We start from the raw sequence: 12,535 nt of genomic DNA on the forward strand, positions 1-12,535 counted from the left end.
TACAAACGCCATAATCATCGTTACGCAAGCTCCCAAAAACGAGCCCGTCGTCCCAACAAGCGCAAATCGACGAAAAGCTGCATTCGAATCTCGTCGCGCCAAGCCGAACTTCGCTCTCATTCGTTCTTCGTCATCTCCCAGATGACCATCGGGCCATCTTCGACCGCAGCGCCGTTAGTCCAACTGCAAAGCCACGGCAGATTGTTCTGGCAGTCTCTCCACGCGAGCTATGACGTCCTCAGAGTCCTCAGAGATAATCTCGCGGCGGCTGCGTCATCTGCTACTATAGGCTCTGCACACGGATACAGCGCGACTGCGGAGTGCAGAGGAGAGCCATCATCGTCAGTTTATCGTCGAGAATAAGTCAAGACGTCCGCGAGCTTGCCACTCTTTTGATGGCAGAATTGCGTGCGCGAACCGCCAAGTGATTTTATCATAGTTAATGTGATGTTTTCTGTGGGCAAACACGAGGTAAGAACTTGCTAATATCGAAAAATTCCTAAACCCAAATAGATACGTAGGTAGTGCAGCTCTTGGGGGGCACACTATAAGCGACGACGACGACGACGACGACGGTCGTATAAGCGGAGTGCGTTGAACTCGCTGTGTGTGGTGTGCGCGAGATCTCGCGCGACGTATAGGTACGTCTGTCCCGCGACGCAATTGTCGGGACTTCGTCGACGATACTTATGTGTTTCGTTTCGCGTTCTGCTTATCAGCGGTGCGCTTATCCATGATATTTTCGACGTAGAATAAGGCTGGTAGTATACCGTGAGTATAGATATATAGCTCCACACACGTCCTGCCTACGTGAACTCAAGAGAGAGAGAGAGAGAGAGAGAGAGAGAGAGAGAGAGAGAGAGAGAGAGAGAGAGAGAGAGAGAGAGAGAGAGAGAGAGAGAGAGAGAGAGAGGACGTCATGTGTTCGCGATGCTCCGAATTTCACCTGTACCGCAGCGCATTAGGGAGTGTCCGGACGTCGTGGCCACGACTTGGATACCCATCGATTTTTCCCCCGCGACGTTTTACGATGGATTGTGCAACGACCTCGACAGCCGGGACGATTTTTATTTCGGACACGCGTGTTGGTGGATGACCCAATTATAAAACGCTGTCGCCGATGCGTTAACGTATTCTCTTTCTCTCTCTTTTCCGTGCGCGATCGCGACTCGTCGATCCGCACATATATACATACACATATATAAGTAATAGAGCACTTTCTAGCTGCTGCGCGCATATGGGATGATGTTGTGGGCACAGCTGCCCGAGATGCTGCAGGTTTATTTTTGTAGCCGATGAGGGATTAGCAGAAATAGGCTTTTATCGGGAGAGATTCCTCAAAGCTTTGTGTGTGTGTATCTGTGTGTTTGTTTGTCTAGCAATATTTTTAAATAAGCTGGCGATATTTATAGTGAGGGAGAATGCGATACTGTCTGATGAGGAGAATGAGTAGAGAATTGACAGAAGAGAATAATATTCTTTTATTTATGGAGCTAGATTTTGTAAATTACGTGTGAGTGCATTTGGCCATGGGGTCTAAAATAATCGGAGTCAATTATATACATGTTAATTATACATGTATTTCAGTGTTATTCAAGAGATTACACAAGATGATATATTTTTTTGCTAATCGTTCATTTGTTTTTGAATTATAGATAAGCCAATTCTGGATTACATCTTGAAATTAAAATCAAACTGCTTTTCTTACATAAGATATTAAATGATGTCTGCAAAACAAAAATTAAAAAATGTCTTACATGAAATGACAAATTCTGTTTCTTCTTGCAGAATGCCAATACAGGCACCACAGTGGACTGAGTTTCTTTCTTGTCCTGTCTGTTGTCATGACTTTGATGTGGCTATTCGTGGGCCTATATCTTTAGGATGTGGACACACAATATGCCGCACTTGCTTGGCCAATCTTCATCGGAAACAATGCCCTTTTGATCAGGTTTGTTAAACAATTAATACTTTATATAAACTTAATGCTGTGTATTTAAAGACTGCAAGGTTGTCTGATAAAGTTCCAACCTAGAATAGCCGGTTGTACAATAGAAGACTATTAATGCACCTGTCGTACTCTTATTATTGTTTTAATGAACACAACAAAATAGTAAAATCTACATGTTACACAATTGTAAATAGAAGACCTGTACACCTGTACACCTACTTAAGTTGTATAATCAGAAACAAGCTAATCTTGATAAGATTACTTAATGCTAAATTTTTTTATCCAATTCTTTGTAGAGTGCTATCAACACAGAGATCGAAAAGCTACCAGTAAATGAAGCATTACTGCAGTTAGTGGGCAACTCTGTACCAAGCAACAATGCAGCGACAACATTTCAAGCGCTTCTATCCCCCGAAGATTTCACCCATTACCTGGTGGCCAAGCGTTGTATTGAGGAACTTGCACTGTACCTCAAACCATGCCAAGCCACACCTAACAATGCTACAGGTAAACATATTTATATTTTTTATTATTAGATTGCGTTTGGTTAAAATTTACTTTTAAATTTTTTCATCATTTTTATAAAAGATAAAAAGTTTTGCATTCCATGCATTTATATAAATGCTTGAGAATATTTTTACATATTCACTGAGTAAAAGCAATCAATTCTGATAAGACTTGTTAGAAACAATTTATTTAGGTATTCAAGTTAAGAACATTTGTATTTATAACACATATGAATCATCCATGATTCACTCTGCCTACTGTATAGATGTACTATCCTGTACAAAAAAGTAACAGCTAGCAGAATAATTTAGCATTGCAAAAAATCATTTAAGTTTCTTAAAAATTTCTTGAAATTAAATAATTTTGTCAACCATTAGCTACTCAATACTAATTATTTTTAACAAAAAATAATAATTATATTAATAAAAAATGCTAAACTTCAATTTTTTTTATTTCCAGGCATTGGTTTAGTATCTAGGCCAATGCAAAGGAAACTTGTGACTTTGGTTGGGTGTCAACTTGTAGAACCAGAAGGAAGAGCAAGAGCCATAAGAGCTGCAAGAAGTTTAGGAGAAAGATCAGTTACAGAACTAATTTTGCAACATCAAAATCCCCAGCAGCTTAGTGCCAATCTTTGGGCTGCTGTTCGAGCTAGAGGATGTCAATTTCTTGGGCCAGGTATAATGATGTTCTTAATTTTTTAGATATAATCAACAGATGGTTTATGATTATGACAAAAAATATTTTATCGTATAATCCATCAGGTATGCAAGAAGAGGTGTTGAAGCTTGTGCTTTTAGCCCTCGAAGATGGATCAGCTCTATCCCGAAAAGTGCTAGTTATGTTCGTAGTCCAGCGCTTAGAACCACACTTTCCCCAAGCCTCAAAAACCAGCATTGGCCATGTGGTCCAGCTTCTCTACAGAGCTAGCTGTTTCAAGGTTTGTTCGCTAGAATTCCTTCTAAAATTATAAAATCAGTTTTAAAATATCTTAGGAATGTTTAGAGAACTGTTTATAATAATCTTGTCGCCTTAAATAAGTCAAGCGTTTACTTCTATCTGTAAAATTACATACACTGTAAGCTGATGAAAATGTATATTTCAAAAATAGGTTTCCAAGCGCGAGGGTGACTCGTCGCTAATGCAGCTAAAGGAGGAATTCCGCACTTACGAAGCGTTGCGTCGCGAACATGATGCTCAGATTGTGCAAATCGCAACGGAGGCTGGGCTGCGCATCGCTCCAGATCAGTGGTCGGCCCTACTTTACGGCGATACTGGCCATAAGTCGCACATGCAAAGCATCATCGATAAATTGCAGACGCCTCAGTCCTTTGCCCAAAGTGTGCAAGAACTCGTCATAGCTCTTCAACGCACACCTGACCCTGGGCAGCTCAGCAGCTTAAGACCCCAGCTTGAACTTCTCGCTTCTATTGATCCTAGTCCAGGTACGTTGCTTGAGAATTAATTTAAAACACAAAGTTTTTTTTAGACAAACGTATAAACTAAGTGGGTCGTGACGAAAGTATCTTGCAATGTGTGTTAAAGTATTTATAAATTTATTTCGTGGTACATTTAAAGCAATATTAAACTTTAAAGTAAAATGAAATGATACAACTTAAATATCTATTGCACGAATTCATTGTCTCGTGTTTATTTTATTAATAAAATCGATATGTACAAAAACAAGATAATTTCGTATTGTTTTTCATTGAGTTATGTTCAATTTCTTTTATCAATACACAATTATTATTTGATCTCATGATTTATAATAAAAAAAAAAAACAAAGAAACAAATAATGAGTGGTAAATTTTAAAACTGTTCTAGCGCGAATTTAAATAAATATATTTCACTTTTAATTAAATAGAATCAGAACCACCATCATGGACAGAATGTCGTTCAGCCTTGGAAGCCATAAAAATCGTTGTGAGTGCGTTGGTAGAGTTCATACAGCAGCACGGTAACCGCAAATCGCAAGACGGAGCCCATAATAGCAGTCAGTCTAAATACAAAGTGAGTATGTGTAGAGATCTGGCACTAAGGGGCTCCTGTCCCCGAGCCACTAGCTGCACTTTTGCTCACAGCGATCTCGAGCTTGACAAATATCGCTCAAAGAATCGCAAGCTTGGTACCAGGAGTAGTATGCCGATCAACGGCAATGCCGATGTGAAAAGTGAAAAGGCTTTGATTGTGACTACTGGAGGAGGCGGCGGTGGAGGCGGTACAAATAAAGGATTTAAGCAGTGCAAGGACGCAACAAACAATTTTAACAAAAATCATGATAATTCACATAGAGAGAGTGAGTATATTTTCAGTTTTTTTTACTTGTTCAACATCTGCAGAGTAAAAGTAAGATGTAAAAATGTATCTTGGTTATATTTTTAGATTTTAATCAGATAAATAAGAGTAATCAAGCTCAGCATACTAGCGCTAACAATGAGAACTTTATCGGCTCCTTGACCAACTATATGCTACCTGGAACGCAAAATGTCTCTCGAATAATACCCCAAAAGGACATTCAATGCGGCCATTACATCGTGCCTACTGGTACTGGATCTCTTGATTACGCTGCCGCTAATCTCCACCTCTGGGACCCTACGCAGATCGGCCCTGGCATGCAGACTGTTTTTCCTAACAACAACAATAATAACAACAAGAAAAGTCGAACTGCAGCGAAGACACTGGCGGTATTGTTGCAACGTAGGATGGAGATCATCAATCAGCTGGAAAACATGGTTAGCAAGCAGGCACCGTCGCAGATGAAAGCAGTAAGTAACGTATTCATTCTGATTAGCTTTGGACTTTAGATGTTAATATCGTATTTGAATATTAAAAAGTCAGCAATTACGATGATTTGAATATTTTTTTTAGAATTATTATGACATTCAAAGTGACTCGCTGTACCCGAATTTTTCTATATGGACAAATGCACCTACAAATCAGTCTAATCCAGGGAATATCAACTTCACTAATAATTTTATCTGCAATGATTCTATACTGTACGACGATGAATTTATACCTTTCGATGCTTCATCTGCTAACAAATACGGTCCGATTTCTAGACTGTCGAAATCTATTTTAAGGTTTGTTTTTATTAATAAATATACTTGTTTAGATCATTTAATTTATATGCAACTATATTATAAATATATAAATATTTTTATTAATAGACCAACAAATGGCGTCCAGCAAAATGGCTTATACAATGATGGTGTTGCGAATTCGATTTCCACTCTAAGACCTGTTCCAGCATCTAGTCCTATGGCTTCCCGATTTTACAATCAACGTATGTTATTTCTTACTTGAAAATAGTAGATGCACAGATTCATTGACTATTAGAAATTTAACTTAATCTTATTTATACATAGCTTTCACTGCTATTGGCACGAATGGAGGAATGCAACAAATCTCCAATTCAGGTCTCAATGATGCTTACATTACCCTCAACCGAAATCTACCAGAAACTGCTTCTCAAATGCAAATACCTCGTCAAGATTGCATGTCTAAAGAGTAAGTGTAATGAAATACGAAATAAACATTTTATCCTCTTAGTTTAAAAAGACTAGTTTCTTATTTTTCAACTTGTTTTTCAGTTTAATAATTGAATCGCAAAAAGTTAAGCAGCAGTTGAAAAATTTAGAGAAAAAAATTAATGATTTGAAGGTCAGTAAAAGATTTACAACATAACTTGTTTTGATATCTCGTATTTAAAATAATAACTTACGTTGTATTACACAGCTCGCTACTCAAGGAGCGACGTACAGCGAAGGCGAGAGATTAGCGCAAGAACTGCAAATGATTGAAGCCGGGATCAGAGAGAAGGAAAAGGATGTGTGCAATTGGAGTCCATACAGTAACATGGCTTGGATTCAACCCCCCGTCAATCCGTTGAATAATCAAAGTATCAATAGGGATTTTAAAGCTGAAGAGGTAAGAGATGAGTCGAATATTTCTAATAATTTAATGAAAATAGAGATTTTTAATATTTCAGCCCTAATGCATACATTTTATGTAACTGATTTATTCAATTGAATTGTATTAAAGTTATTTTCATTTGAATACTAATAATATTTATTTAAACTATGCTTTTGCTTCGATTAAAGGAGGACACCTACGAAGTTGACATAGCGAATGACATGCGAGAATTCGAGCTGCGATGGGAGTCTGAGCTGCAGGAGCAAGAAGAGCGCTGGTCCAAAGAGGAGGAGGTGAAGAAGTGATAGTAAATCCCAGAATCAGATCTCGCAAACCCTTAGATATCAAAGTTAACTAGTACGTTATTGTACTCTGTGTTGCTATTGTTTTCTTCGTCAAAATTTATTCTATAGAGTGGGTTTGTAGGAGTATATACGCGTTTAGATCGAGTGTTTATTTTCTTTGTACATAGTCTTGAGAATCCTGCAGAATCTGTATCATGGCGATGATATGTACCCGTAACTTCTATTTTTCGGTTTCTCATATCGAAAATTCCGCTATACTACTGCTTCTGCGAATCGAAGTACGAATCTCGCTATGACTACATATAATGATGACAACCTCAATGAGGTTAAACGATATTATGTATCCAGAGATTCGTAGTTCGGAGACGTAGAGACACGATGAACTATATGGCAAGATTTAATGAAAAAACAAGAACAAAGCAGCTGTGACAATTTGGAATGTTAATAATTGTATTGCATTCTCGAGTCCGGTGGTCCTAACCGTAAAAAGGATCCTTAGGCGAGGGAGTGTCTCTCCGTAGTCATTGAAAAAATAGTCTATATAGTCCGATAAAAATGATATGAAATTGTTTTGCAAAAACAAAATATGCACGCGGGTGGTGTGGCAAAAGGGGAGATTTGTTAAAATTTAACAGAAATTAATCGTCAGTGTTTTATAAACATGACAGAGTGTAGTATATTTATTTATATATCTGTGCAGGTAGGGCGAAACTCATTGATATCGCTTCGATATGTTTTGGGAGACGATAAGAAACACACGTTAATTGACCTGGATTCAAAAGGTTTCGCGAAAATATAAATACGTTTTATGTAGAGAAAAAAGCATATAAATGTTGAGAATATTAGCAATCGAAGAATCTAAGTGTGTTTAAAGGAGATCTTGAAATTTTAGAAGAAAACTTACGTTTGTGGTTTCTTACGAAAAAGCAAACGTATATTTCAGATGAGTGCTTTTAAAAATTACAATTTTAAAAAGCCTCTTATTCACTTGTGTTGGTCTATTGTTTTTTTTAGTTTTATTAAAAGACAAATTTTTATTGTTTTTATATAAAAACGAAATACATACAATTTATAAATGATAAACGATTTGAGTCCTCAAATTTCAAGGTCTCGGTCGCCTCGATTCTATATAAATAAAAAAATAATAAAAAAATTAACTACCTTTATAGAAAGATTCGCATATTACTATATAGTTAATTAAAGAAACAGTACATTTGGAGTAAATTAAGTCGTTCTTTGTGCACTAGGCATAATAATGTTCGTGCACTCGCGATATCCTCTAAAGAAATACTTCTTACGGTCTTGCTTACGAGAAATTCATACGTTTATATATAACATACGAACAAAAAGCGCAAAAAATTTTCTTTAAGAATTTGGTTATACAAAATAGTTTAGCCACCATACTAATATATTAGTTTCATTCTACGTTGAATTATATTTTTCGTAATTGTGTGAAATAATAATAATGCTCACCTTATATTATTATCTTCAATACAATCAAAGATGAATATGATGGATACGTAGATGAATGGTATATGTATTTGTTATATGATGGCATGATTTTTTTCTCAAGGCGAAATCTTTTCGCAATTCATGGTACGTTAAGAACAGCGAAAACGTTTCGTCGTTACTATCGTGTAAAGAAGAACATTGTTTATTGTGCCTAGAAAGGAGCAAAGCATTTCTCTTATTCTATAAATATAAAAGGAAAAAAAAAATATATATATATAATGATAAAGACTGGTACTCACAATTGCAAATGAAAAAATTACAATTGTATGTAATTACTCAATAGAGAGACAGATAGAGAGAGAGAGAGAGAGAGAGAGAGAGAGAGAGAGAAACCCAATCATTTTTACAAATTCTATGTTCTTTTTTCTTTATCTGTTATGTTTGAAAATCGAGTTCAATTCTGAGAACTTTGCTTTCAAGCGGAATATAATTGTTTAAGAATATCTATATAGAGTCACATTGGCTTCCCGCGCAATTAAGATAGGAAAAATTTTTTACTTTACTACACTACGAATCGGAGCTCTGCATTTGTTTTTCATTTCCTCAATTTCACAACATACAGGGGACAAAAAATATCCATCTTGTCAGGCAACTGATATACTCGCTTTTTACCCTTTTTGTTTTTCTGTTATTTTACTTTGTTTGGAAAGATTATATATTATTTTTCTTATTACGTTTTCGAGTTTACGCAGTTCATGAATTGATCGATTCGTTTAATTTTTTTCTTTGTGCAAGGACGCGTTCGTAACCTCGCGCCAAAGGAAAAAGCAAAAAAACTATCAAATTGGAATTATGTTTTATTTGACTCTAGTTTTTTTTTATATGATACATAATGTATAGCCGATTGTATAATGGATTCCAGTTTTATTGGAAGTGTTGATAGACTTTTTACGAGATCACCAGATATTTGGAGCTGGCAAATCGTCGATCGTGAAAGCGTAGGATTATTTTTATACCTTTTTGGAGAAACTGAATATGTTCTGGCACGATATTTTTCTTTGCCTTCAAGTAGACAAAAAATATATATTGGCGTGTAGTACCTAGATACATTTATTGGCATTATTATTTTTTAAGTTCACGCAATATACAAAAGAGATACAATTTTTTCCGAACCTTTTTTTTCGCTCTACGGTGAAGAGAAAATAATAAAAATTATAGATAAAGAAATGTTTTGCTAGAACATAATTAATTTCTTATGGCAAAAAGACAACGGTGCAATGACATCCATTTGATTTGTCAAATTCAACTTTTTCTTCTCTCTACAGTTATCAGAGATTCATAAAGAAAGCTGAAATATGCATTTTTTATACTCGAAGAAAATGAAATAAGACTGTAGCGCGAAGAAAAAAGTTTCTTTTTCTCGTTAATTATTTAATTGCGAAAGAAACCGTATTTTGAAAGCTTGTTATCGTTCGATTTATATCTCTTGTATTTACGTTTCCACTTGTAAGAGTATGTTTCTCTCTTTTTTTAATATAAATGTTGCTTACTTTTACACTGAATCTCTTAACATGGCAAGTACTTGGTCACTTCACTCGCACTCGTCTCCCTTTTTTATCCCTGGCGGATGTAAGTTTTCTTTGTTAAGTTATATATTATAACTGAAATAAAAATTGGTAATAAAATATGTATCAAATGTGAATTCAATACAATACACTGACACAAAGTATTGTAATAGTTACTAAACCACAAGTTATATCGATACCAGATCCTGCGTAATTTTATTGTCAATTGTTACAGTAACGCAACAAATTCTGTTTTTTACGTTGAGTAATATTATTTTCCTACATGTGTACTATGTAGTGAGGAACACAAAATTTGTTAAGGTTGTGCTACTTATGTTACTATTAGATGTAATTTTGCAAATTTCTATGAAAATCCACAAAACTGTTGAACCTACAAAAATGCTAAACTGTCGAAGAGAACGTTCCACCAGGGAGAACAAATTATATAATGCGTATGCCGAGTAAGTAGACTGAAAAATAGAGAAAAAATAATTAATAATAAATATAAAAGTAAGGAGGGCTGTGTAAACAATGGGAAGTAAAAAGCGCAGCAATACTGTTTGTGCGAGCTTCAGATTAATTGCATGTTAAACATGTCACTTTATATATGTACGACGATAAATGATACGCGCGTATCTGTGTTAATGGTATAAAATAAAATAACGGGAAAAGAGAAAAAAAGAAAAAAGAATTATAGAAACCGACGCGTTCGCGTATAAAGATCGCTTCAAAAGATTAAAAAAAAGAAAAGAAAACGACGGAACTTCTTTACTTGAACGCGTATTAAACGACGTACCGCAAGTATATGCATATATATATATATATGCATGTCGGTATGCGACTTTTTACAAAACAATCTGGAAAAATGCTAGCGAAATATAACAAGATGATCATTTTACCATCCATCGTAGAGTCATGTCGAATTCTCGTCTCGTAATTTTTTTCATTGTAGTAGCGAAAAATTCGTTAAAATTCGTGTAAAGACGAGCTTAATTGCGCTATTGCAATGTAGCGGTTTTAAAATTACCATTTCATTTGTACCAGATGAATCACATACTTCCATATGTGATTTTTCAGCGATAACGTTGCTCAACTATGTCTCTTTTTATTATACTACAACGAAGCGCTTCGTAATAGCGGATGAAAGAAAAGAATCGTCTCGTCTTAAGTTGCACTTATATTCTACCATTTGTACCGTAAGAAGAACGAAAGTCTCGTGAGCAGTGTGGAGACGTTTTTTTTTTTGTCAGTTGCTACTAATCAAATATTTAATACGTAAATATTAATGTATCTTTAATATTTGTGTATTATTTATACAGCTACTATGAACATGATAATAAATGAATTTGATTTTGAGTGAAAAAGATAATTTGTATTGCTCCAAACTGATTTTTTAATCCGTTGCGAATTAACTCGAAATCGATTTCACGTGAGTTCCGATTCCATTGATCAATGTGCACATTCGCCTGTAAAATAGGAAATTGTTTGGGAGATTCAGTAACTCTGTTGTTTGGCGAATAAATTTACTAAATGAAATTCACCTGTACAATTTTAAACATTCACTCTAATAACGAAAGCCAATCATCGAGAATCGAGAAAATCTTATTAAAGTAACGTTTCCATTATTGACCGTGAAAGACAAAATAACAATAATAAAATAGCCAACAACGTTTGCTCGTATTACTGCCTGAAAAATGAAGCGTACCATAACGAAAGAGGGGAAGAATATCGAAATTTTGTATTGTTCGGATGTCTATAGAAATCATGTTTTTCTATCTAATATAGCGTGCGATTTGTAGCGACGACGACTTTTACCCGTACGAGCGACGACAACAATAATTATCACAATCTGTGCTCTTGAAGTTCGAGAGGAAAGAGTCGTTGGGAGATCAATGCTGTGAATCAATTTTTTAACTACACAGTGTACTCTAAGTTTTCGTTTTACTCGCCGTATCCGTTCCATTGAACCCGATTAATAATCACGAATCGAATGAAGTATCAAAGCAAAAGTTTCTATTATTTGTTACTCTTTTTAAATCGGATTCTACCATGATTTTTTGTATATTCTATGTGCTGTATAGATCGCGCGAATTTTTCACTCGTAACCGAATTGTAAATACATATTATGCACTTGGACGAGGAGTACATGTATAGTTACGGGCAGCAATATTTTCTCGGCCTCGAAGAGACGACGGAGTACACTACATAGATATATTTATCGTGACAAAGCCAAGTTTGTACTGTGAACTAAAAGAAATAATAAGGATGGAAGATGATGAAGAGTAAAATATCGAGTGTAAGACGATGTAATTTAAAAAGCTCACTCCGTTCGTGACTTTCGTTGATGCGACGAGTCGTTCCGTTTCTTCTCGCATCCGATGGCGTCGAATATTCGTTTTCTCTGTATTTCCTTTGCAACAAATGTAATACGATCGAAAGTGTAATATATTTATATACTCAATAGTACTGGCTTTAATAAATTTACTTTTGCACTACCCTCTTCCTAGCAACCTGAAACACGCAGATGGCTAAAGATAATTATTTTATCAACAGCTAATCATTATTGTATTACAACTATTCTTAACGAGCCTTTAAAAATCTAAAACGAGAGTCTTTTATCTGCAACATGGCGAAACGATCTTCCACGTTGCATCGGTAATCCAACCAAACTATAAATAATCTCACACGATCAACGCGACGCAGGCCCATCATCGCGCGTTTTACCGCGCAAAATCCAAATTTACCGCCAACTTTAACCTCCTATATTACCGAGCGCAGATGTCGCGAGCGTCGCGATTTACAAATGTCCAGGAACTCGCGCGGCGCTCGGGGCGCTCTACGT

General features: G+C 35.8%; 1 protein-coding gene across 2 annotated transcripts; it reads left to right on the forward strand.

Moving 5' to 3' along the window:
- Window positions 1-211: 211 nt before the first annotated feature.
- LOC100119438 (roquin-2) lies at window positions 212-12,156 on the forward strand. 2 transcript variants are annotated; one of them, XM_001603167.6, is made up of 14 exons: window positions 212-471; window positions 1,789-1,951; window positions 2,248-2,458; window positions 2,918-3,136; window positions 3,223-3,398; window positions 3,570-3,903; window positions 4,324-4,755; window positions 4,842-5,224; window positions 5,328-5,539; window positions 5,627-5,742; window positions 5,825-5,966; window positions 6,050-6,119; window positions 6,195-6,386; window positions 6,560-12,156. In XM_001603167.6, the coding sequence occupies exons 2-14, from the start codon at window positions 1,790-1,792 to the stop codon at window positions 6,674-6,676; spliced, it is 2,766 nt and encodes a 921-aa protein (XP_001603217.2). In that variant the 5' UTR covers window positions 212-471; window position 1,789; the 3' UTR covers window positions 6,677-12,156. The 2 variants fall into 2 exon arrangements, with proteins under 2 accessions (XP_001603217.2, XP_016842669.1); XM_016987180.2 differs by lacking the exon at window positions 212-471 and adding an exon at window positions 643-771 and having other exon boundaries at window positions 6,560-9,683.
- Window positions 12,157-12,535: the final 379 nt, after the last annotated feature.

The sequence above is a fragment of the Nasonia vitripennis genome, chromosome 1 (assembly GCF_009193385.2).
Source record: "Nasonia vitripennis strain AsymCx chromosome 1, Nvit_psr_1.1, whole genome shotgun sequence".
NCBI classification, from domain to species: Eukaryota; Metazoa; Arthropoda; class Insecta; order Hymenoptera; family Pteromalidae; genus Nasonia; species Nasonia vitripennis.

Excerpts from the sequence above, each read along its gene's own strand:
- LOC100119438 (XM_001603167.6), top strand. The coding sequence starts at position 1,790 with ATGCCAATACAGGCACCACAGTGGACTGAGTTTCTTTCTTGTCCTGTC. Across the intron at positions 3,904-4,323 it reads TTCTATTGATCCTAGTCCAG|AATCAGAACCACCATCATGG; the intron begins GTACGTTGCTTG and ends TTAATTAAATAG. Across the intron at positions 5,967-6,049 it reads CAAGATTGCATGTCTAAAGA|TTTAATAATTGAATCGCAAA; the intron begins GTAAGTGTAATG and ends CTTGTTTTTCAG.